This window comes from Podarcis pityusensis, assembly GCF_964106645.2.
Source record: "Podarcis pityusensis genome assembly, chromosome: 3".
Taxonomy (NCBI): domain Eukaryota; kingdom Metazoa; phylum Chordata; class Lepidosauria; order Squamata; family Lacertidae; genus Podarcis; species Podarcis pityusensis.
The window spans coordinates 43466682-43490782 of record NC_138026.1 but is presented as its reverse complement, the minus strand read 5'-3'; the positions used below and the strand labels follow the sequence as shown (position 1 = coordinate 43490782).

At 39.5% G+C, this 24101-nt stretch overlaps 1 protein-coding gene across 3 annotated transcripts in view; it reads left to right on the top strand.

Annotated features, from left to right (window-relative positions):
* Positions 1–2022: 2022 nt before the first annotated feature.
* The window catches only part of MAP3K7 (mitogen-activated protein kinase kinase kinase 7), a 37858-nt gene continuing 15779 nt past the window's right edge, over positions 2023–24101 (top strand). The window contains exons 1-12 of one of the 3 annotated variants that reach the window (XM_080999884.1): positions 2023–2840; positions 4802–4912; positions 6970–7035; positions 7801–7846; positions 8653–8791; positions 9795–9919; positions 12735–12863; positions 13976–14106; positions 16110–16191; positions 17436–17587; positions 18031–18190; positions 21332–21412. In XM_080999884.1, the coding sequence (XP_080856010.1) occupies positions 2751–2840; positions 4802–4912; positions 6970–7035; positions 7801–7846; positions 8653–8791; positions 9795–9919; positions 12735–12863; positions 13976–14106; positions 16110–16191; positions 17436–17587; positions 18031–18190; positions 21332–21412 (1312 nt within the window). In that variant the 5' untranslated portion in view covers positions 2023–2750. The remainder of the gene's footprint in view (positions 2841–4801; positions 4913–6969; positions 7036–7800; positions 7847–8652; positions 8792–9794; positions 9920–12734; positions 12864–13975; positions 14107–16109; positions 16192–17435; positions 17588–18030; positions 18191–21331; positions 21413–24101) is intronic. The other 2 variants (XM_080999886.1, XM_080999885.1) reach the window with 2 other exon arrangements.

Genomic DNA, 24101 nt, shown 5'->3' with positions numbered 1-24101 from the left:
GTGTGTGTTCCTGGCACTGGGCAATTAGGACAGGTTAGGGATTTCACTGATTTACTGCCTGCCTCACTGCCCAGCAGTCTCCCTGCCTGAGCTGACAGAACTGACCTCAAGAGGTGGTGTTTAGGCAGAGTTTCTGCCCCAGGTGAAGCCTCCAGAGGGGCACCATTGAGGCTCCCAGCCTCCCAGGGCTTCAGCTGGAGAAAAAGATGAAAAAGTGAAGGCAGCCACTAGCATCTTCCTTCCCCTAAGAAGCTGAAAAAGGCTCATTTACAACATGATGCAGGGAGAGGGAGAGTTGGAAAATCTGGAGAGGTTGCATGGCTCTCCCCCATGAAGCAAAAGACTCCCTGTGGATTTGCTACTGCATTGAGATTGTAATGAAAGGGCACTTTCTACTTTAAACTCGTAAAAAGCATTTTTTCACCTTACATGGAGCCTAAAATTGCTATAAAATTATCATTTCCTAAAGTGAGTAATCAAACAAAAACAAAATTGAAAGGAATCTTGTTGAAGCTTAAAAGTAAAGGGACCCTTGACCGTTAGGTCCAGTCGTGGCCAACTCTGGGGTTGCGGCACTCATCTCGCTTTATTGGCCGAGGGATCCGGTGTACAGCTTCCGGGTCATGTGGCCAGCATGACTAAGCCGCTTCTGGCGAATCAGAGCAGCGCACGGAAACGCCGTTTACCTTCCCGCTGGAGCAGTACCTATTTATCTACTTGCACTTTGACGGGCTTTCGAACTGCTAGGTTGGCAGGAGCTTACTCAGGAGTAAATTTACACATCAAAAGTCATTGAAAAGGTTCTCTTAGAACCAAGAAGGGGGTGGGTGACAAAAAGCCTCAAAGAGAAAAAGGAAAAAAGGAAACCAGAGGGCCTTGGGTGATCTTATAGAAATGCTGTCTTTTAATGATCCTGAGACCAAATAAATCCAATTCAAAACCTGACCTCAAATAAACAATTGATGCACATGGAAGTTCTACTCTTGACAAACAATTTGCTTTTACTGGAGGGGATTGCTCATTTTCCCTTTGGTCATACAGTCATAATACTTCTTAGGATTCCTTTGTATTAAAATGACATATTGACTACTTTTTATGCTCTTTACAGATAAATGTGTTGGGGGGTGGGTGTGTTTGTTTATTTGTTTATTTGTTTGTTTGCATGCATGTATGTATGTGTGGGTACGCAAACATGTATGGGGGGGTTAGGTGCCAAACTGGATCTTTGACCCGATTGACAGAAAGCCTAATTTCGGTCCTGGTTTAGAACTCCCATATTATCAGGGCTTCATTGCTGCCATGACAACCATGGGGCTGCCCCAACATGTCATTGGCCCAATGCATGTGGCAGGCCACACTGTGGACCTTAACTGGGCAGGAAGAGGGTGATCATCAGTCCCTTTTCATGGTCAGATGCTCAGTGAGGTGTGCCCGTTTGTGCCCATTGACTTTTTCCAATATAAGTGCAGTACAACGCTCTTTGGCAATGCTCTTACCTAGCACGTTGGTGCATTGGTAGGGGAAAAGCATCCCGTCTAAAATCTATGCCTGTCCTGCTGCTGCTCAGAGGTGTACAAGAGAGCAGTACAGTGGTACCTCGGGTTACATACGCTTCAGGTTACAGACTCCGCTAACCCAGAAATAGTACCTCAGGTTAAGAACTTTGCTTCAGGATGAGAACAGAAATCGTGCTCCGGCGGCGCAGCAGCAGCAGCAGCAGCAGCAGCAGGAGGCCCCACTCGCTAAAGTGGTGCTTCAGGTTAAGAACAGTTTCAGGTTAAGATGAATTAAGTTCTTAACCCGAGGTACCACTGCACTTCTCCTAAGGGAGACATGCAGTTCCATGTTTCGCTTTCGTATTCCCCGCTCTCTCTCTCGCACCAGGCCGCTGAAAGCCAAGGCAGGCCACTCCTTGTGAGCCTCACACCTCCTGGCCGGCTCCCGGAGGGCGAAAAGCCCTTGCCCGCGCGCGGCTACGGGGAAAGCGATGCGAAATGACGACCGCGGGTTCCTCCGGCGGCCTCTGGGAGGCGGCAAAGCAAGCAGGAAGGCGGAGCAGCTCCGGGAAGAGTGAGGCGGCGAACGAGCGAAAGGAAAGAGGAGGAGCAGCTAGTGGTGCCGCCGCCGCCGCCGCCGCTTCTCCTGCCAGGCCGTGGCCCTGGCCGGGCCTCCTCAGTAGCCGGAAAGGGAGAGGCGGCGCGCCGTGTGGGGAAAGTCCCTTCCGCGAAGCGGCCCCGATGTCGGACGAGGCGGGTGCTGGGCTCTGAGCGGCGGCTGCGGCGGCTCCTCGTCCTCCTCATTCAACCTCGTCCTCCTCCGCGAGGGAGGGGGGCGCAGCCGCCGACGCGACTCCCAGGCTCCGACCGAGGAGAGGCCGCGGCCTGCAAGAGCGGAGCAAGGAGGGAAGCCGGGGGTGGTGGTGGAGGCGGAGGTTGCGTGCGTGCGAGGGCGCAGGATGCCGAGCCGGGCCCCCTCGGCCTGGGCTTCCCGGTGGCCCCAATAAAGCCCCGGCGGAAGAGCCTCGTATGAGGCCTCTCCGCGGCCCAGGAGGCGCCTCCGTCGGGCCCTCCGTCCCCCGCTGAGTGCTGTGAGGTGGGCTGGGGGTCCCGGGGAAACGGCCCCGCGAGAGGAGCCCTCCTGCGCCCCGGTCCCCGCCTCGCCTGGGCGGCCTGCGCTCTCCTCCTTTCCCTCCAGACGCGCAGCCCCACACACCCCATATACACTCACACTCACCCGCTGGAAGTGGAGGGATGTCTTCTGCCAACTCTGCGGACATGATTGAAACCCCCCCGGTGCTCAACTTCGAAGAAATTGACTACAAAGAGATCGAGGTGGAAGAGGTGAGTCCCCACAGGTGGAGAGGGCGCCGGGAGGGACATTTGGTAACTCAACTCGGCAGTAAGCCCCACATAACTCCAAAGACAGTTTCCCCGCTCCCCCTTGGAGATATATAGATGCATATATAGGATGGCAGGCTCGGTTGCACGAAGTCAACATTGCCTGCATTGCCCCCATGCGCACACTTGAGGCTGTAATCCTGTGCCTAAAAATTACTTGAGAGTAAGCCCAGTGGAGTACAGTGCACACGTAGGATCGCAAATTTATATGAGGGGTCTGGGCTCGAGGCTTTCCTGAAACTGCACCTTCTCTCTTCTGCCTCCCCCCCCCCCAAAACACACACACTATTTGTTTACAGGCTAATTGTACACATGACCCATTGGTGAGATAAAGACAATATATGACAGTCAGGGTTGTGTGTAGTATTTAAAGGGCTGCCCTTAGACCAGTTGCTTGGGGTTCAAATCTCTACATGACTTTGAAGCTCAGTGAATGATCTTGAGCTGATCCCCATCTCTTGAGCATAACTCACAGGCGTGTTGTGAGGATGGAATGGGGAGCGACCTTGAATTCCTTAGAAGGTTTGAAAATATAATAATACTAATATTCCAGTGGTACTTTATCAAGCATGAAAGCTGAGCTATGGCTTGAGTAACTAGTTCTGAGGCAATCATCTCAAGATTTGAGTTGCAATAAGATTTAAAGGCTGCCACCCCCAACACACACACTTGTTTAGGGAACCTCAACACACATAATTTTAAAATAAAAGATAAGACTGAGGGACTTTTAGTGAGTGGTTCCCTAGACTGGATGGATGGGAGGTTGCCTGCTCTTGATGGGGGTACATGCCCTCTGAAGGACCAGGTACGCAGCTTGTGGGTATTTCTGGATCCTTTGCTGTTGCTTGAGGCTCAGATGGCCTCAGTGGTACAAGGTACCTTCCATAAGCTTCAACTTGTGGCCCAGCTACACCCCTATCTGGACAAGGATAGCCTAAATTCTGTAGTCTATGCTCTGGTAACCTCTAGATTAGATTACTGCAATGTGTTATATGTGGAGCTGCCTCAGAAATTAACATAAAACAGCCAGTATAAAATAATTATCACTAAACACAGCATTAAAGCAGTAAATCAACAGTATCGCCAATGAAACCACGTAAAAGCAACTTAGAACAGATTGATCTTCAAAGCCTTTTTAGATCAACAAGACCCATCAGTGGTGGGATCACTTTAAAACTGTTAGCTACTGAATATGGGTTTGGTATCTTAAGTTGGAAGAGTCATCATAAAGTCAAAATCATTTTTGCAAGTTTACTTGCAAGTAGTCCCTGTTGATTTTTGTGGGACTAACCTTTTCCATCTGGGCTATCACATCTCCTGGATGAATTACAAACTTTCATATGCACTCAGCTTCATAAACACTAGGTAGCCAGAAGTGACATATTTTCTCAGCTCAGGGAGATCTTGCATTCAAATAAAAAATTGGTGTGTCAATGATGGGAAGTGTGTAAGGAAGCATAAGATCCCCAAGGTTCATTTCTTAAAAATAAAAAAATCTGCACACTCCTGGAGACTCAGGATAATCAGTCAATGACTGGATAGAAATGTTTTTAGGAGAGAAAGAAGTTAGGGCATATGCAGAGATGGAAATTATTTTGGACAGATCTGTACAGCAATATCTCAAATCTGAACATGACCCACCATCCAGGTATGGTGGTTTGCAGGAGCTTGTTTAAACCTCTTGGTTTTGTTGCCTGCCTGAGACTGCAAAAACAGGAAGTTGCCAAGCATCTGGCAGACTGCGATTAATATATCTTGGCAAGCCATGAGTTGTGCAGGTCTTTTGCGCAACATAAATGTTTTACCATGTCATTCTATAGTAGGAAGAAAGAAAATAATATGAGCTATGCAGATGGTTTGATTGAAATATGTAACTGAAAGTTTCCAATTGATTTTTTATATAGGTTGTTGGAAGAGGAGCCTTTGGAGTAGTTTGCAAAGCAAAATGGCGAGCAAAAGATGTGGCCATTAAACAAATAGAAAGTGAATCGGAACGAAAAGCTTTCATAGTAGAGGTATATTTTTTCCTTTTAAAATTCTTTTAACATAATTTGATTAACAGGTAGCCTATTGTGAATTTGTATGGGTGCTCATAATTTTATTGCTGTGCCGTAAAATGTTCCTTTAAGATTTATTGTGAGTTGTGTTTTGAAAAGTTTCTACACCCCTGGGGGTGTATTCAGGACTCTGTTGGGATGAGGGACAAACTAGAAAGTTGACTCCAAGAACCCTCTGAATTGTAGTCCCACCACCTGTATTTGGGAATATTGCAAACTCAATTAGCTGATTAAAGACTGAATTCTTCCGTGTCTGTAGGGATATTATGTCAACTGCATTTGCTTAGAATAAAACAACTCTGCAAACTACTAAAGCTGACTTATTGGTGTCCTGCTTCTCCAGTCACGCTGGCCCATTTAAAATACTACTTCCCCTCTATGTTCTCCCTACAAGCAGTGGTGAGGGAAATGGGACTGTTCGTTCCTACTCTTCCTGCTGGTAACTCTTGTCACACTAGATGTGGGTGTCACATTTTGTAGGGTGTGTCAGAAGGGTGGAGAGGGAAAGTGTGTTTTCTACCACACATAGAAAAGAGATCAGGAAGTGAGTGTAATTTAAACCAGATCACTCAAAGTGACAAACTACTTAAATATGTACACTTATTTATCAGATGATCAACACTTAATATTTCAGGGGGTTGGGGGGTGAGAGAGAGAGAGAGGTATGGCACTTCTGTTGGTGGTACACTCTAGTACAATGGTCCATTGCTAGTACACTATTTAAACATGCAGAAATACATCATTAAGCATAGTGTGCCCACAATAGGCCTGACTCACACAAATAGGCAAATAACTGGCTGTAATTTTTATTAGCCATGCTTGTAGTTGGTTTTGCATATGAGGGCAGAAACATCGACCTTAACTTGTCCAGTCCAGCTGCTGAAAGGGAGCTTCTACGCCATCCCAGTCCAACTGCTTGGATAAACCTGAGAGACAGAACCATGGTGGTCAAAGGCCTGATACAAATTTCCATCCCTTTTCTCTGGAGTGGGATGAAACTACATTTCTCTTTCTGGACTGAATTGGAGTGCTCAGGTGATCCCCACAGGGTCCTGTGGAGTGTCCAAGCCTTGCTTCTGTTGTGTAAAGTGTTGATTAGGATTGCCAGTTACTACTACCATTATCTGCCATGTAACATCTCTGTACATTTTCTACCTATAGCTAAAGACTATTGTTCTTCTCAGAGGATGTGTATTGATGTAAAATTAGTCCAGGGACTCAGCTGCAAATAAAACATTTTGAATGTGTTGTAAAGTGCAATATACAATTGTGACACTAGATGGTGACTGTGAGCTATAGCAAATTCAATGCTTTTTTCAAAACAATTAAAAAAACACATTTTACAACGTTTTTAACACGTGTGTAGATTAGGCAGCCATTATTTGTGGTCTCCACCTATCCCTCCCCTATTGTATGTGCTGTGGACTTCGGACAGGGGTGGGGTCACCCTTTCACTTTCATTCTTAATGGCAATCAGAAGCCATGAGTTCCCCCTCCAGATTTTTCTGTGGTGAGAGGACTTGGGGGATAGGGGTATCACATCATGCTATGATTGGGACAGTGGTCACCCAGAATTGAATGCTTGCAAAGGCTAACCTGCTAAATGTGTTTCTAGAACCTGATTTTATGCTCAACCTGATTTTATGTTCAGATGCTGTTGTATATGTGCAATACTACAATACTACTCTGTCACTGGCAGAGTAGTGGCAACCAAGGGCCACCACAGATAACACAAACTTTATCCAAAGGGTAGTCATAGCAGTCCTTCTCACTGAAAAGTTGCATAGGGGGAGGGTAACTGGTAGTAATTTTTTTAAAAAAATTAGTGTTAGGTGAGGTATCTGCTTTGCACTAACTAAACCACAGTTCATTCTCCAGGTCTGTGTAAAATACCATACAGCATCAAACCAGTTTTAGCATTCAGCTGTGAATCCTACATGAGCAAAGATTAGAAAAGATCACTTTTTAAAATTAAGGACGTAGCCTTTAAATGCATTATTTCTCTTAAATTCCAGCTTCGACAGTTGTCACGTGTGAACCATCCTAATATTGTCAAGTTATATGGAGCTTGTTTGAACCCAGTAAGTTGCACTTTTTCTGTTTTTGAGATCACAATACAATATTTTGTAGGGCTAAATATTTTATGATGATTAAAAGTTTTGCTTGCATTAAGTAAGAATACGAGAGCAAATAGTTCCTTAGTTGGCTTACTTGCACATACTGCACTGACTTTTCCCATTTTTATTATGAAAATGTGTGTATAAGTTGGATATGCTTTTGCTATTTGTTTAGCAATAAACCTGGAATAATCAGGTTTCCCAGGTTATGTTTTATGGGTTCACTTGGCCCAAGATTTTCTTTTGCCCCCCTTCCAATTCACATGAATAATTTCTAAAATTAGTTTTAGAACTGTGCACCAGTTAATTTATTTTCATTTGTTCTTTCCCCCCTTCATTACCAATGTTCACAAGTGATAATTAACTGAAATACAACATAGAAGTGCATCAAGATTTTTGTGTGTGCTGTGTTTCATGAATATGCACAAACCCATGTGTGCATCAGTAAAGTAGGGCTGGATGGATATCGTGTAAGAACAGAAGGAAATCAAAGTTGCAGCAAATTATATGTATGAAGCTATCTGCAATGATCAGAAATCGAAAAAAGATCATGAAATTATCCCAAGTTACTTTTGCCGCTGCACAAACAACATCAGGCAATTTGGAACCCACAAATCCACACAGGAGTTTAGATAGGAAACTTTTCAAAAACATTCCTATTTTAAAGATTTTCTTCTACATAAAAATCAAAAGTGTCTTCTAACTTAACACTTTGATTTTTCCACAAAGGTTTGTCTTGTTATGGAATATGCTGAAGGAGGTTCTCTCTATAATGGTGAGTCTCTCTCTTGAGTTGCATTATCCAAAACACTTAACTAAAATGCAAGGTTGCATTTAGAAATTTGTACTATAATTCCAAAGCTGTAGAAGTGACAATTTCTTTCTAGTGTTGTTTGATTTTTATAATGTGAATTAATGTGTTCTTGTTTTGTCTACTTAAAAAAAATAAATCAAAACTCGCTATTAAGTATTCTACTCAACTACCATTAATCAACTCCATTGGCATTGGGCCTAAAGTTGTGAAGATATTTCATATAACCAAATTGGCTAAGCAAGAAGGTGGGTTCATCAGCAAGGTATGCTGTGGTGGTGCAATTGCTTTACTATGAGTATACAAGTTACTGAACCCACATCTTTTAAGTCACCACAAAGCCACTGAAAGCATATTCACTTGTGGTATTATAAACATAGAGATTGAATTGTATTCTTAGTGAAGCATCCCTTATATTGCAATATCTAGAGCTGCCATATTTCAAAAAGTGAAAATCCAGCCACAATAGTTGTTGAGCTACCCTCATATTACCACAAATACCATTCAGGACAAATGACTTTGAGCACACATTCTTAGTCTGCCAGTTTGGCCCTGTGTTTTGTTCTAGAAATAAAGTTACTGCAATACCCAAGATGTTTGTAACTTATTCTTCACATAAGTGGTGCAGTTCACAAATTAAATTGGCTACCTTTTTGTGTCCAATGCTGCTAGAAACAAACAGTGACTCAGACCTGTGATTTTGTATTCTTGTTTTGTATCAACTGTAATGTGCAATTAAGTTCTTTTTAGTTTGTAACTTTGTTTTTCAGTCCTACATGGTGCTGAACCTCTGCCTTACTACACTGCTGCACATGCAATGAGTTGGTGTTTACAGTGTTCCCAGGGAGTGGCATACCTTCATAACATGAAACCGAAGGCTCTAATTCACAGGGACCTAAAACCACCAAAGTAGGTCTTTGGGCACTGTTTAAGCTTCTTAACATTCAAAATAAATCTTGTAGTCTTCTTCCCACCCCCACCCTTCTTAGAGGATAAATGGCTTACAGCGCATCTGAAAGCAGATACTATGCTCATATTATGGTGCTTTTTATTAGCAGGGAATAGGGTATTCAGCACAAGTGCTCATTGTGCAACATGCAAAGCATGTGTTTGTATAACATCAGATACCCAGTTCTACGAAACTGTTCTTTAAAATTAACATTAAAAACAATGTTTAAAAAATCTATTGAAAGTTATGGAAGAACTCCCATTATAGCGCTCCATTCTTTATTCTGATCTGTGATTGATAATAGCTTGGAACAACATGATAATCCTCTAATAAAACTCTCCTTCTGGCAAGTTTGCTTCATTCTCCTCAATGGAGCATGGGATTTCAGGATGCAATCTTGAAATGTCTGGCTTACAAGGAAATACAAATCCAGCACCCTCCTGGGCTTGCCTTAGGGCAGTAGTAAGCACAGACGAATGCTCTATTCCCAACCTGTATTTTTTAAAAAAAAACAAAAAACCACAACTCTATATTTTTCATTTTCTCTCCCGCTGAAAACAATGGAAAGAAAAGGGAAGAAACAATTTTAGACCCTCTCAGAAGTGTGTCAATCTCCATCCAGTTTGGGGCTCTGGAGGGAGGGGTTAGAGGAACAGAAGACTTTGGATTTTTCAGATCTTAGCTACTTTTCAGCAACCTTTTGCTTTTTTGGCCCTGCTGATGTCAGAGCTCCATCACTGGTTGAGCTAGGACATCAGAGGGGTCAGCATCACCTAAGAGGGGGCAGTGGGCAACATCTTATCCTATGGCTCCTGTAACACCTTCCCAGCAGCCATAGAATCTCACCCTTAGTGTAGTAACATTTTTAAAGTTTCTATCCCACCCTTCTTCCCAAAAGAGCTCAGGGCAGCAACTAGTCTTATTTAGTCACAAGATTCCTAAACTATTCTGTTTGTTTGACAGCTTGCTCTTGGTGGCAGGGGGGACAGTTTTGAAAATCTGTGATTTTGGTACAGCCTGTGATATTCAGACACACATGACCAACAATAAGGGAAGTGCTGCTTGGATGGCACCAGAAGTTTTTGAAGGTAAGAAAGTAATTTGATGCCTAATATGCATTTTTGTGTGTACTACTAGCTTTATTGTTCGTTGGTTTTTATACTGATTTTTATTTATCAAGGGCATATGTAATTTTTCTTTCTCTGTATTCCTGTTGAATATTGTAATAGGTAATGGGTTGGGGAGGTTAAAAACAATATATTTAACAAAAGTTAGATATTTAATACCTTGAGTTAATTTTAACAATAAGCAATAAACTTCCAAATCGTTAAAGTATTAGCTATATATGTAGACCCACCATAAATTATATATCTTGAAGGGAATTACCTGTTGACAAAGTAATTTGTGCTGTTATGAGTCACTTTGTGCATATTTACATTGAAAAGTAGCCTATAAACTTAAATATTAAATAAATAAATAAACTTGCTTCCATATTAATATATACCTGCATTTAACCTTGCAGGAATTCAATTCAAATACTGCCATTTATAAAATCTGCTTAGTGCTATCACTTGTGTGGCACTGAAATAGATATGTATATGAGATTATGCATGCAGGATAGGGACATTGGTGTAGCCTTGTCACATGCAATAGCATCCTGATGTGGACACAACGTAGTAGAAGTTCACACACACTCAGAAGTCACCTAAGAGTTTCCTTGCTCCTGTTCTCAATCTGAATATGTAATAAGCCATTCAAGGATGCACTCTCTTGGTTCCATTGAACTGTCACTCAAGGAATGCTTTGTAACATGCTTAGAATGATTTCTTTTTAAATTTCTAACAAAACTACTTGCAAAGAAGTTTTCTTTTTTGAAAACTCATCAACTGTTGTACTAAGAGAATTTAAGGGACTCCTAGTTAAATATTTCCCCCCAGATATTTGGCATTGATCAAATTAATTACAGTGGTGCCTCGCAAGACGAAATTAATTCGTTCCGCGAGTTTTTTCATCTAGCGAATTTTTCATCTTGCGAAGCACGAAATCCCATAGGAATGCATTGAAATTCAATTAATGCGTTCCTATGGTCAAAAAAAGTCCAAACAAAGCCAAATTTAGTACAACAAGAGTTTATTAAGTGCTCTTTAAAGTCACACATACTGTAAAGAGCATTTCAAAAATTGAAGGAACAATAAAAATCAGAAAAATTCAGAAAAAAACCACACAAGCTTCCAGATTCTTGCAAACCCCTCCTCAACTGTTCCCCCAGCCACCCACCACACAGAAATTCAAACCCAGATTTAAAAACAAAACAAAACAGCAGAGTGGCCCAATGGTCACAAAAAATCATAAAAATGCAGGAAAAAAACACACAAGCTTCCAGATTCTTGCAAACCCCTCCCCAACACCAAGTCCTTGAATTCCAAACACCCCAACCCAAAATCCAAAAACCCCCAAAAAAGTTTTAAAAGTTTAACTTACCAAATGGCTGCAAAAGAAGTTTTGGAAAAGCTTCAAAAATCACCAGAGTCTTCAAAAACCTCAAAAAAGGCTACCACAACGCATGCTATGAGTTGCTCCTCGAAGTCAAGTCGCAACTGCACCTCTTCAAGCAATACACCCTGTATTACTGTAATGGTTTTAAGAAAAAGGAAACAAACTTGCAAGACGTTTTCGTCTTGCGAAGCAAGCCCATAGGGAAATTCGTCTTGCGAAGCAGCTCAAAAAACGCAAAACCCTTTCGTCTAGCGAGTTTTTCGTCTTGCGAGGCATTCGTCTTGCGAGGCACCACTGTAGAGGGGGGGTGGGAGAACCTTTCCTGTGCTTTGTATGTCAAATTTGACAGTTGGGTAGTCCTGCATGTCAATAACTTGCCCCTCCCCCAAACCCCAAACCCTGTCTTTGGTGATTCAAAATATTCAGGGTATAAAACCAACCCTGCAAGGTATTACACTACCATTACTCCTTAAGTGCAACCAGCCTGGGCCAAGAGACTCCCAGACCTTACTGGAAACTTCCCTAAGATTCCAAAGAAGCAACAGCTGAAACAGGACTATCTGTTCCCTGAGCCTCAGATTAACCACCTTATTCAGTAATCGGTAACCAAGAGATTAGGAACTAGAATTAGTGCCAAGGCATTACCCAAAATAGACAGATAGCAACATAAGCGAGGTAGATTTATTAAAAAGAAAAGACTGGAAGTAGAATGAAAATAGCAGCATATGACAGAACCAAAAGAGCCATAAAAGTTACAGATCAAAACCCCAATTGACAAACACCACTGGGAATTACAAATCAGACTAAATAAGAAAGCTAACTTCCTAACTCTATCAGTTCCATAAAGCACTGACCCCCATTCTCAACTAGCAGGCCTCACTGCTGATGTTGAAGCACAGCAGCATAAGATAACATAGTGCTTCAACCTGATGAGCTCACTCCATTACTGAAAAGTAACTTCTTCGCACAGACCAGAGGCCTAAGCAAAAGAATCATTTTCTTGACACCTTCCACCGAACATCACAGTGATGTCAAGTGATAATTGTCAGTACTTCAAAACACCATGCCCTACAGGGTGCTTTGAAGCATCACTGATCAACAGGCTTGAAATAACCACCCATCAGCCGAATGCATTCCTACTTTCTGCAGAGATTAGCTGTTTGATGGCACACCCCACGATTAACTTGATCCACAGACTTGAACACAGCTGATAGTAACTTCAAGCCTGCTTTTTGCATTGGTTGCTCATGGGGAACTTCTTCTTTACCTGTGTTGTAGCATCTCATACAGAGTTGAATGCATGGAACACCTTGAGTTTTGTCACTAACATTCAGAAAATATATTGTTTGAGAAGGGACACATTTTGTTTTTAAAAGGATATAAATTATATGAATAACCTTTTTTCAGGTAGCAATTACAGTGAAAAATGTGATGTATTCAGTTGGGGTATTATTCTTTGGGAAGTGATTACCCGTAGAAAACCTTTTGATGAGATTGGTGGTCCTGCGTTTCGAATCATGTGGGCAGTTCACAATGGTAAGTTCAAACTTAATGGGTAACTGACAAGTAGCATTTCTGAATTATTATTTTGTGTGTGTGTGTGTGTGTGTGTGTGTGTGTATGTATTTGCCACAAGTTTTCAGTAAAGTGCATTACTCTGGTGCCTAATTCACGGGCGCACGATTGGGGCAAAAGTAGACCAGCCAGGGGCAAATCCACTTGTTTAAACTCTTATCTGCTCTAGTCGCATAGAAGGCAGGGGATTATTTTAAATAGTAAAATGGTCATTAGGTGATTGATTGATTGATTGATTGATTGATTCATTCATTCATTCATTCATTCATTCATCAGTCAATCATTTTATTTGTATGCCTCCTCTCCAAAGTTAAAACCATGCTCAGGGCAATTTACAACTTTAAAAAAATTGCATAACTACAAACATAACAAGTAGTCCTAAACAAAACATCAAAAAGTACATAGCCAAATTAAACATTTTCCACTTAATTCATTGTATCTTAATTTTGGGTGTTGTGATTTAACATGAACAACAGCAATAAGCCCTCCGCCACAAAACCCCCTAAGCAACACCCCAGTCAGTCAGGGCCCTGCCCTCCCAGGCCAGGTGGAAAAATGTCTTCCAGCACTCAGTTTAGGTCCCAATTTACCTTCTTGCAACAATTTGCTGCCTTCTGTGCTGTCTTGGCAGAAGCCAGGTTGGGAGTAAAAAAGGCTTTGGGGACTGAATGGGAAGCCTCTGACAGCTGCATTTGGCCTACTGGCCAGAAGTTTCCCATCCTCAGTTGAGAGGATATACAGCATTTGCTTCAAGTAAAATGCTTTTCTCATTCAGAACCCAAGTACCACTTCATAAATTGGCATACCTTTTCGGTAAGCAATTTAGTGAAGTGGTAGAATAATCCCTATATCCACTCCTGTGAAATCTTTCAAGTTGCAATGTTGCATGGATAGCAGATGGAAAGCCGCAAGATTATTTTGTTGAAAAAGCAACAGTATTGTTAATTTTCTGAAATCGTCAAGGATGGTTAGTTCAGTATAATCAATGGGATAAATACGTTTGTTTTGTGTAGAATTCTTACAACTTCATTGTACAATTTTATAATGTATTTTTTTTAATGATCTCCCTGTAGGTACTAGGCCACCACTGATAAAAAATTTACCCAAGCCTATTGAGAGCTTAATGACTCGCTGTTGGTCAAAAGATCCCTCGCAACGACCTTCAATGGAAGAAATTGTCAAAATAATGACACATTTGATGCAGGTACATTTTTCTTACATATGGCATAATGTACTGAAAGGACTGGCTTATATAAGGCATGGAAAGTAGATGTTTTGGAAGCAGTGGGGGAAAGAGAAGTATGGAAAAGTCACTACCATTGTAGAAGAGAATGATAATGGAAGACCACTTTGTTGCAACAGAACATCCAGCCCATAAGAATTTGCTGGCTTGGGATAATGTTCTGCATATTTTAAAACTATATATAGTTTATTTTGTTTAAATAAGTAGTACAGAAAAAAGCTAACAACAGCAAAAAAGAAAAAAATAATAGATTGAATACAATCCAAAAATATTGAAAGTAAATATTACATACTTACCATATAATACTCCCCCTCCCCCGCAGCTTCCCTCCGCCACAATTCGACTTCTTTGAATCTCTGTTTCCACCTTTATCTTTGCATTCTCCAAATGTATCATTCTTTGTATTTCTTTTATCTCTTCTCTTTTCCAAATCATAGATATACTTTACATTTTTATTCTAGGCACATTAGCATATATTTCTTAGAACAATATTTTAACATACAATCTTCGAAACATTTCCATTCCTTCTTTAATTTTTGATTTGACTGATATCTTATGATTGACGTTAGCTTAATTTTGTTAGTAGAATGTTGGGTGGTTTTTTTGGAGGAATAATTCTCTTCTGCTTTGAACATCCTGAAGCAAAGGTAAACAGCAGACTATATTTTTTACTCTATTTGAGACTTTTTCTTACTGCTTCCCCACCCACAGAAATACATTGTAAAATATTCCATGCAGGCCCAGTTTGCAATTCATGTTAAATTACTGTTTAGCACTTTCAGAACAAGTCTCACTATCAGGTACTCCTCCTCACCTTTCCACTCTGTCATAGCTGCAAGGAAGAGATCAGAAGCCTCAAATTTTAAACACCACCCACTTCACTGTTATGCCCAAACTATAGTTTATTAAAATTATGGTTTGTTAGCAGCCATAGTGAATGATGATTTGAGCCTTACTTTTGATTATAAATCATGTTTAAACTAACCACAGTTCCTGCAAGTTTGGTCATAGCAAGGAACTCTGGTTTGTTTAAAAGCAGATACTGAAGATCCTCATGCCAGGTAAAAAGAGAAAAGTGGGGAGCTTTGAAGTCTGAGATTTGCCAGGACAGATTCCCATAGCATTTCACCTAGGAATCCTCTTTCAACTACCTGCGACAGTTTCAGCCTTACAACCTAATTACAACAATCTTGTTATAACTGCTTTAGCCTTCATAGCCATTGGAAATATCTATGCTGCAATCTAGAGATAGCTATCTAATTTCTTGAAGTAACTAAAGAGGGAGTAACATGCCACTTGGGACCCATGTTTACAAATTATTTTACTGCATTTGCATAATATGCGAGATTACAGTGGAAATGTGTAATAGAAATTATGCTGGCATGCAAGCCTAGAATGGAAATGTTCACATCTTTGTTGCCAGGATTACTGGCAAACATATACAGCCACACCATATATCTCTTGTGCTAGTAAACTATTTATGAGACTTTTCTACAATCACATTTGGAGTCAACTTTGCAAAATGAATACTGCCTTTCATTACTGAACATCGGGCTTGTCTAGTGAATAATGTTTCAGTATATTTTGACTGATACTATTAAACAAATGTTGCCATTTATTTAATATCATAGTAGAAAGATTGCATACATCTTTTAAAAATAATAACGTTAGCTGAGTGTTGTCTTTTGCCTGATAGCAGCATACATATGAATCATGCTACATCTCTCCTTGTACTTATGTCTGTTTGACATTTTTATGTTCTCATGACTTTTTAGTTAAAGAATAAACTGGCTTTATACCAAACATCCAACCACACATTTTGAGAACCAAGTTGAAGATCTTAGGGAGTTTACTAAAATAATATATACAGTATTGGTTTCTCCTGTTTCATGTTCTGTCCAGTGAGCCAGGACACAAAATGAATTTGTCGATCATTGAGCTTTTCCTCCTTTACGTCTTTGCAGTACTTTCCGGGAGCAGAGGAACCTCTACAATACCCTTGTCAGTATTCTGATGAAGGCCAAAGCAACTCTGCTACTAGTACAGGTAAGTAGATTATATGCATAAGTAGTTGATTATTAATTAAGATTATGTAGAATTAAAAGCAAGCACAATGTCCTACTGTTCATTGTGTCAGCAGATGAATGGTATAGGCATAGCCCAGAACCACTGCACTAGTATGAGTTCCCAATTTACAGTGTCTATTCTAATGCTAACACAGCAAAAGATGTCATATTGGCGCAGTAGTATTTGGTATAACTCTAGAAACAAGCAACCTTTTTTTCTTTTGTAGCATTGTACTAAGCTGTCATGGTAAGACTCACCTACATACTGTTTCAGATGTTTTTTTCAGGCACCATGGAACAACCATTGTGTTTAATATTTTCTTAATATGGGCTGTAATCCGCAGACAGCATAGGAACAGGAAGCTCTCTTATACTGAGTCAGTTCTTTGCTCAGTGTTTTCTTGATTGTCAGAAAGCAGAATTCCAGACAGTAGTCTTTCCCAATCCTGCCTGGAAAGACCACAGAGCATCTGCTCTGCCACTGAATACAACCCTTCCCCACAGAGAGTTAGTTCTGCTTCTTATGCCTTAAATATTTGAAGCATAAATGTTTATGCCTCAAATGCCTTACATACAGTAATGCCTTACATACAGTAAGATATGCCTTACATACAGTAAGATAAACCGTGCTGCAGAGTGTAAGATATTCTTTCTTGTAGTTGATTGACAGTATGATGATTCCAACAGACTAAGGAATCCTTTTCACACAAAGTTACTGTGAAATGCCTTAACTCATATGTGGAGAAATTACCTGGAAGCTAGCTTTATGTTCAGATTTATTCCTCATAAAGTTTAGTGCTATCCATCTCATATACTCACAGAAAGAAATAAACAAGATAACAACTTTGCAGTCCATATTTAAAAGATATGCAGGATCATGCTATTCTGAAACCGGGGTTTAGCTGAAACACCTAAGCCTTCTAAAGAAGGATTTATGTCAGCAGAACTGGTATCCATTAGCGGCGCTGCCTGTCATGTTTCCAAACAAAATGCCTTTAGTACTAGTGATTTGTTGTGTTGAGAGGATGAATTTGATTTTCACATACTGGGATAAATCTGTAAGTCTAACAAATATGTTAAGGCTGTAGTTATGCAGTCTAGCTGGGGTTTTTAAAAAAATAATAATCTAAAAATAAGAAATCGAATACAACCAATATTTAAAACTGTAGTTTTGTAGTCATGAGTGACTTCTCAAGTAAAGTAACATACTTCTAAAATGTATAGGTTCCTTCATGGATATGACTTCCACAAATACTAGTAACAAGAGTGATGCCAACATGGAACCAAATGACTTTCCAGGAACTGCTACCAATGACACTATTAAACGCTTGGAGTCAAAACTGGCCCAGCAGATGAAAAATTCAGCAAAGCAGTCGGTAAGAACATAGAAATAATAGTCATTAAGGAAACTTTAAAATCAAAATAATGAGATCTCCCTAACCATTAATGCTTGAAAAATACATATTAAATTATTTTAAAACTCTGACAATAAGTACCTATTCAGAGTTTGTGACAAAAAAAATACACAAGATTTAAAGACATTTATCAAATCTAACTACTACTAGTTTTGTTATGGAGATCCAGGTTTGCAGAGAGCATAAAAAATAAGTTCCATGCCTTAAACATATGTTTATACCTTAACAGAAGCATAAACCTTCTGCCTACTCTTCTTCTGAGAGAGGTTATTATGGGCTTGCATATCATCTTAAGAACTAAATGAAAATGGCAGCTGCAGATGTATTATTCATGCAAACTTTATTTGTTCACCCATTTCTGCAATTAGTTTTTGAATCATTGTAAAGTGTTTCGTTTTCTGCAGGGAGAGCCTGGTCGTTTGAGCTTACCTCCATCTCGCGGTAGCAGTGTCGAGAGCTTGTCAGAAGTTCGTGGGCGACCGCAGTCAACCCTTGTTTCAGGAGAAAGCAAACGAATGAGTGCTGATATGTCTGAAATTGAAGCAAGAATTGCTGCTACCACAGGTAAAATAATCTTACTAAACAGCTAGGCAAATGGGACTGAGATCAATAAGTTCTACCAGGGGCTATAGGACCAAAATGAACAGAGAGAGCTGCATTGTAGGAGAAGAAAATCATCCACAATCAGGTGGATGAACCTTGCACCAGTGGAGCTTGCTGGCACAAGATGTACTACCTGAGTACTGCAGGAGAGAAAGATCATTTTGTCAGCTGTGCACATTTGTGATGCTGTTTAATTCTACACGCCCACCCCCATCCTTCTCCATTGAAACGGGTTATGCTGGGTGCAGTCAGACTCTCAGTTAAGTGCACTTGGGTTGCAAGAAGATGAGTGAGGTATATATGCAATTATTTTTGCCTTCTCTGGGTATGTCCATGACTATTAAAGTTGGTCACTTTATTTTTCTAAATCTATGCAGTTCCCTTTAGGACTGAATGTTTTCATTTGCCTGGAATTCAAATATTTTCTGCATTTTAAGAACAGCTGGTTTAATTGAAAAACTGGAATTCTCCACATGTAAGAGGAAACTGGTGCATACGTAAGGTAGTTATTATTAAATTAAAATACGGTGATCTTTTGTAGAGAATTCTAGTTACTCTTTACTATATCGTAACTAAAAAGTGTTGTGTATGGCCTTTTGTAATGAACTCTGAATACAAGTCTGTGATTTAAAGGATGCCTCAATGGCCAGAATGCACAGAATTCATAAACAGAACAGAAAATTGCATGCCTACTCATCATCCTGAAATGGTTGGAAGGCAGAAGCTGCTGTCTCAGAGCGTGGGAACAAAGGCAAAGTGCGTGTCCAGACTTTGTTTCAGGGCCTTTCTCCCAGCTGCTCACAATAGATCAGAGTTGCCAGGGGCTTCCAAGTGAACCTTCTCAAGGAGCCCCTCAGATATTTGGTATGATCAAAGCTGAGGCAGAGAGCATGTCTGGAGTATTTGACAGCGTTAATCTTGTGTTGTGCAGAGGGAGGTGCCTAAATGGGGCCGGAGCACCCACTTTTTTCTACCCTGGCTTGAGGTCTGAAAGGATCTAAATAAGGCTTCCATTTCCGTTTTTTAGTAAATTAGTGGAGTACCTAAAATGTACTATGTCGCTAATTATAATATCATAATTTATTCTAAAAGGCAACCACAGCTTAATTGGGATTGACATAACTAAAGCGAAGTTGTTTAATCTATTTGTATATTAAAGATGGGTTTTTTGTACTATAGAAAATTATTGGTATTCTGAACCTGTTAATGTGCCCTTACTAAACAGACATTTTTATTTTATCCATCAACCTTTCTGTTGCTTACTTCTGGTGAGATACTGGCCGAACAACGATGAAGCAAAGTTTTCAACAGGCAAATGGGATGACTAAATCCCAGCCTTTGAGATTGTAGGTTCTCTTCTGCCAGTAATAGTTCAACATTTAATATGTCCTTTTAATGGCTACAGTTGCATTCCTGTACAAAATTAACGAAGAGAAAGTCCCATTGAACATTCATACACATGAATTCAATGAGTAGACATGCGTAGGATTGTGTTTTTAAATTACATTTTGACTACACACTCACTTCATTAGGTGACATAAAACAGATATACACACTGGAACTGATACTGGTTTGTCATTAGTTTTTATACTAGATCAGTTTCCTGACTTCAGTGGAGCAGTAGAGAAAACTGAGAGGCAATTATTTGTTCTTAGATTTTGATCTGGGTATCCTTTTGATTTAAAGAAGGCTAATTTGAAAATGTCAAGTACCCAAATCAATAACATATAATTCCAGGAGAAACTTCAAAATGGAGATCATCTAATTATGTTTATGTAAATGTGGTGGAGCAGAATGCTCCAATTCCATGACTGTCTAAATCAGAAGTTATGGTGCTTAGAATAAAATAAATGTTTTAAAGATTGATGTGTGGCCTCTATTAGAAAACCAATGAGAGCAACAACTCCTGCTTATATGCTCTTAATGCAAGCAATTGGCTAAAGCAACAGAATTTAAATCTTTTAACTACAGGGAATGTTGCCCATGGTCAGATCTGCTATGTTCATCCTATTAGTAGTAGCAGTGGTGGTGGTGGTAGTAGTATATACCGCCCTATACCCGCAGTTCTACATTCTAGTCCAGAAGTAATCTATATTTGGAGCTGGCAATATTACTGTTATTTATTTATGTTTGTGGCCCACTCTTTTCCATAAGGTCCCAGGGCATGTTACATCTTAGAAATAGAATAGAATACAATACTGCAAAACAAACTTACCCCAACTTAGAAGTACCATACAATACATACATATCAGTGAACCCGATGGTATACAAGGATTGGTGAAGGCACTAAATATTGCTAGATTCTCATCCACCGTATTCATAAGATTTTTATAGAACAGCATTCCCAGACCTATTATTTGTTCTTAATAAGGAGCTTTTAACTTAACTCGTTGGGCCATTATACCACCACTGTCACCACCCTTCTTTATGTTACTGGTAGCATTAACAGCTGTATTTAATTCCAAAGCTTTCCATTACACATTTCACTTCCAGAAAATACTTATATTCCATCATTTTAATCTTTCATTTGTGTTTAATATTATGGAGGTTGCTGATTCTGACTCTCCTTCAAAATGGCAGTTCCAGTCAGTTTCCAGCTGAAAAGTGGGTGGCAGGGAATAACCTGGCAATTTAGTGCACGTAAATCAAAAAAGCTTTCTTGAAAACGTATAGGCGTTTTCATTAAAATCTTTTGAGAGGAACACTTTTCAGAAAATATTTGGACTGCCGCATGTGGCAGACATCTTATTAGTATATTGGTGAAGTGGAGCCGGTGGACAGTTTAGTTTATTTTGTGACCAGACTTTGGTTTTCCCTCTCTCCTTTACCATTCCGCTTTGTTTGTTTGGATTTTGTCTTTCTAACTATAACTAATAAAGTGCTGTGTTACGTTGTTGACCGTACTTATGTTTGTTGCCCTTAACAAATGCTTTACAGTTTTGAGCATGAATGGAAAGCTGTGCAGACCATTCTGCATGACCTTTTTTGCATGGTCTCCAAGTTTAACCAAGTTGAGTAAAAGGTGCAGTTTTAGTCTGAATGATTTGTGTTAAAATTGTAGTCGTTTGCATGTGTATTGTATGTGTGTATGTGTTTTTTCAGCCTTTTCCAAACCTAAACGAGGCCATCGTAAAACTGCTTCATTTGGCAACATTCTGGATGTCCCAGAGATCATCAAACCAGGTATCACATACCGGCAAAGTGGGCCATTGAAATGGATGCTGGAATAATGATCAGTTCTTTAAATACTTCTTGCTCCTGTTAATGAATTAACAAGCTGGCACTACATGCTAAAGATGCATGAGAAAAAGAAGGCTTTTGCTCCCATGGCAAATTAACACAATTCTTTGAACTAGTAAAAAAAAAAATAATAACAGGTGAATTTGTTCAAATTCTCAGTGTAGAAAGAACTTGATTTTTTAAAAATGAATTATTAATATGACTCTCAGGATAAATTTTCCTGAATTATGTCAACATACCAGTGTTGTCTTTCAAATCCAAATGGTTCTCTTCATAAAAAACCTCTTACTTAGAAAGGTTAATATGTGAAACAAGTCTGCATTTTGAATGATTAAATAACGACTACATTATCAAAATTATATCAGACCAGTTTTGGCTATAGTAATAATTAAATGGTTATTTAAACCCATGTATATGGTTTATGCCAGTGCAACAGATATGGTTAAAATAACAGGTTTTAAGAAAGTATGCAATATCTATTAAGACTGACTAAATGTAGCCTGAGATATAAATGCATTTGTTACAACTATATTTTGTTAGTTTTAATTTTTACTAATTACTATTAATACATAAAGGGAATATATGGAAGGCCATGCAGTAAATAAATGACTTAAAATAAATATTTATGAGTAAAAATGTAGGGCAAGATCCAGTGTTGTGCAAAGAGACTTCTCCTTCCTCTCCTCATCCCACCTCTTCTCTCTCTCATCCACACCAAATCTGCTCTGGATGGTCCACTGGTTGATGGATACAGTCAGATTTCAGAAAAAGACACACTTGTTATTGAAAAACACTGGTACACATGTACATTAATATATTTTCTTCTCCAAAAAGTTGCAATTCTGTCACAGATGTCTTGTTACTGTGACTTCCTTCTCTCAATTTAGCATTTTCACTTAGGATATAGTGTTTTGAGCAGTTCAACTTAAAAACACCCTTTTTCAACTTTGGAATAGTCTCATCCTTAGTTATAATTAAGTTTGCAACAATAATTAAGTTTCCAGTCATAAGTAATTTACAACAATGTATTGGATCATAATAAGTGCTCAGAGAAAGGGATTGGCAAAAGAGCACTTTCCTGTATTCCCCCAGACATCTGAAAGTTTGGTGGGTTCTTCTGAATGGGGTGAGCTATGAAGCAAGAAGCAGTTCAAAACTGGAAGCATGCCTCACCCTCAGAAGTTACCTGCGCTCATTTTATATATATATATATATATATATATATTGCATTTCCTTCTCCCACCCCACTGCCCTGCACCTCACCTCAGCCTTGGGAGAGACTTTTAGCGGGCTTCTGGGAAAGATGGAAATGTCTCCTTCTGCAACCTTGGGATCCAAGCCATTTCTTTCTTTCTTTCTTTCTTTCTTTCTGCAAATTCAAGCAGCATAATTTTTGGTTGTAAGGACAGATTGTCATAAATCTCATGACAGCTGTTTTTACTTGATAGCCAAAGCTTTTTATCTCAGAAAATGCTACCACATGTATGAGTTAGCTCCTGTGGTAGAGTGACATTTTCCAACAAGTATCTGTTGGTTTTATAGATCTTATTCAAATCACGTGACAGTACAGGGAAGTGTTAGCAATAAGAATCTTATACAGAGTGCAGTGCTGGAAAGGAGGGGACAGGAAGCATTCTCTCTGAACTTCTTGATTTATTTTAGGGTCCAAGTCTATTTTTGTCAACTTTATAATTAAATAGGAATGATGCCTGTTGAGTAATGAATGCTCTATGTAAGATTGACAAATATACAGAAACAAAGTGACAATCAAAACATTCTTAACAAATGACCTTCATGTAATAGTCATTCCTAGCCAAATAGCTTAGCGAATTTCATGTACCAAATACTTTATAAAAGTTCTATTACACCCTGAGTTAAAAAATGAATACAATGTTATGCGATGTCTTAGGACATAGCAAAGAAAGTTTTGAAAGGAATTCTAAATAGTCAAGATATGATGCATAGCCTAGAACTTGGCCTGGAAACAAAGGCCAACACCTCTGCTCTTGCCCAAGTGATAAGGAATCTGGTGACAAGTGGTTAGGAACTTCTTCATTACATTCTCAGCAATCCAAGTGTTTCTGGAACAACAGTAACAAATGAATTCAATCATAAACTTCTGTAGGCAGGGAGATCACCTTTTCAGATGAATGAAATACAGTATTTTCAAACAGGTTCAGTCATTGAACCTGTTTTTCATATATGTTTATGAGGAAAATTGGCATGCCACACATTCATTCATAAATGTTTTGCACAGGATGGTATTTGCAGCATTATTTTTTACGTATTTCATGTGTTTTTTACTTTGGGATTCACTGTTGGCTCAGATCAATATATTTCTGGTTGTGCCAGTTTCACAATATTATTTCATGTATCTCATTTCCAGAACAGTCCAAGTTTATTTTAAACAGCACAAAAATATGCATTATTTTAAACATTTCTTCACAAGGTGCACATTATTTGTATGCATTTTGGTATTTATTTTGTGTCAAGATTTGTGAAAAACAAAGGGTTAATGCATTCCATTCCATAAATCCAGGAAGCACAAATCCAATTCACTTAAAATGCAGAGCTAACAAAATATGCAAGTATACTAGTTCATTAGCAAGTTACAGTTGTGAGGTTGTAGCAT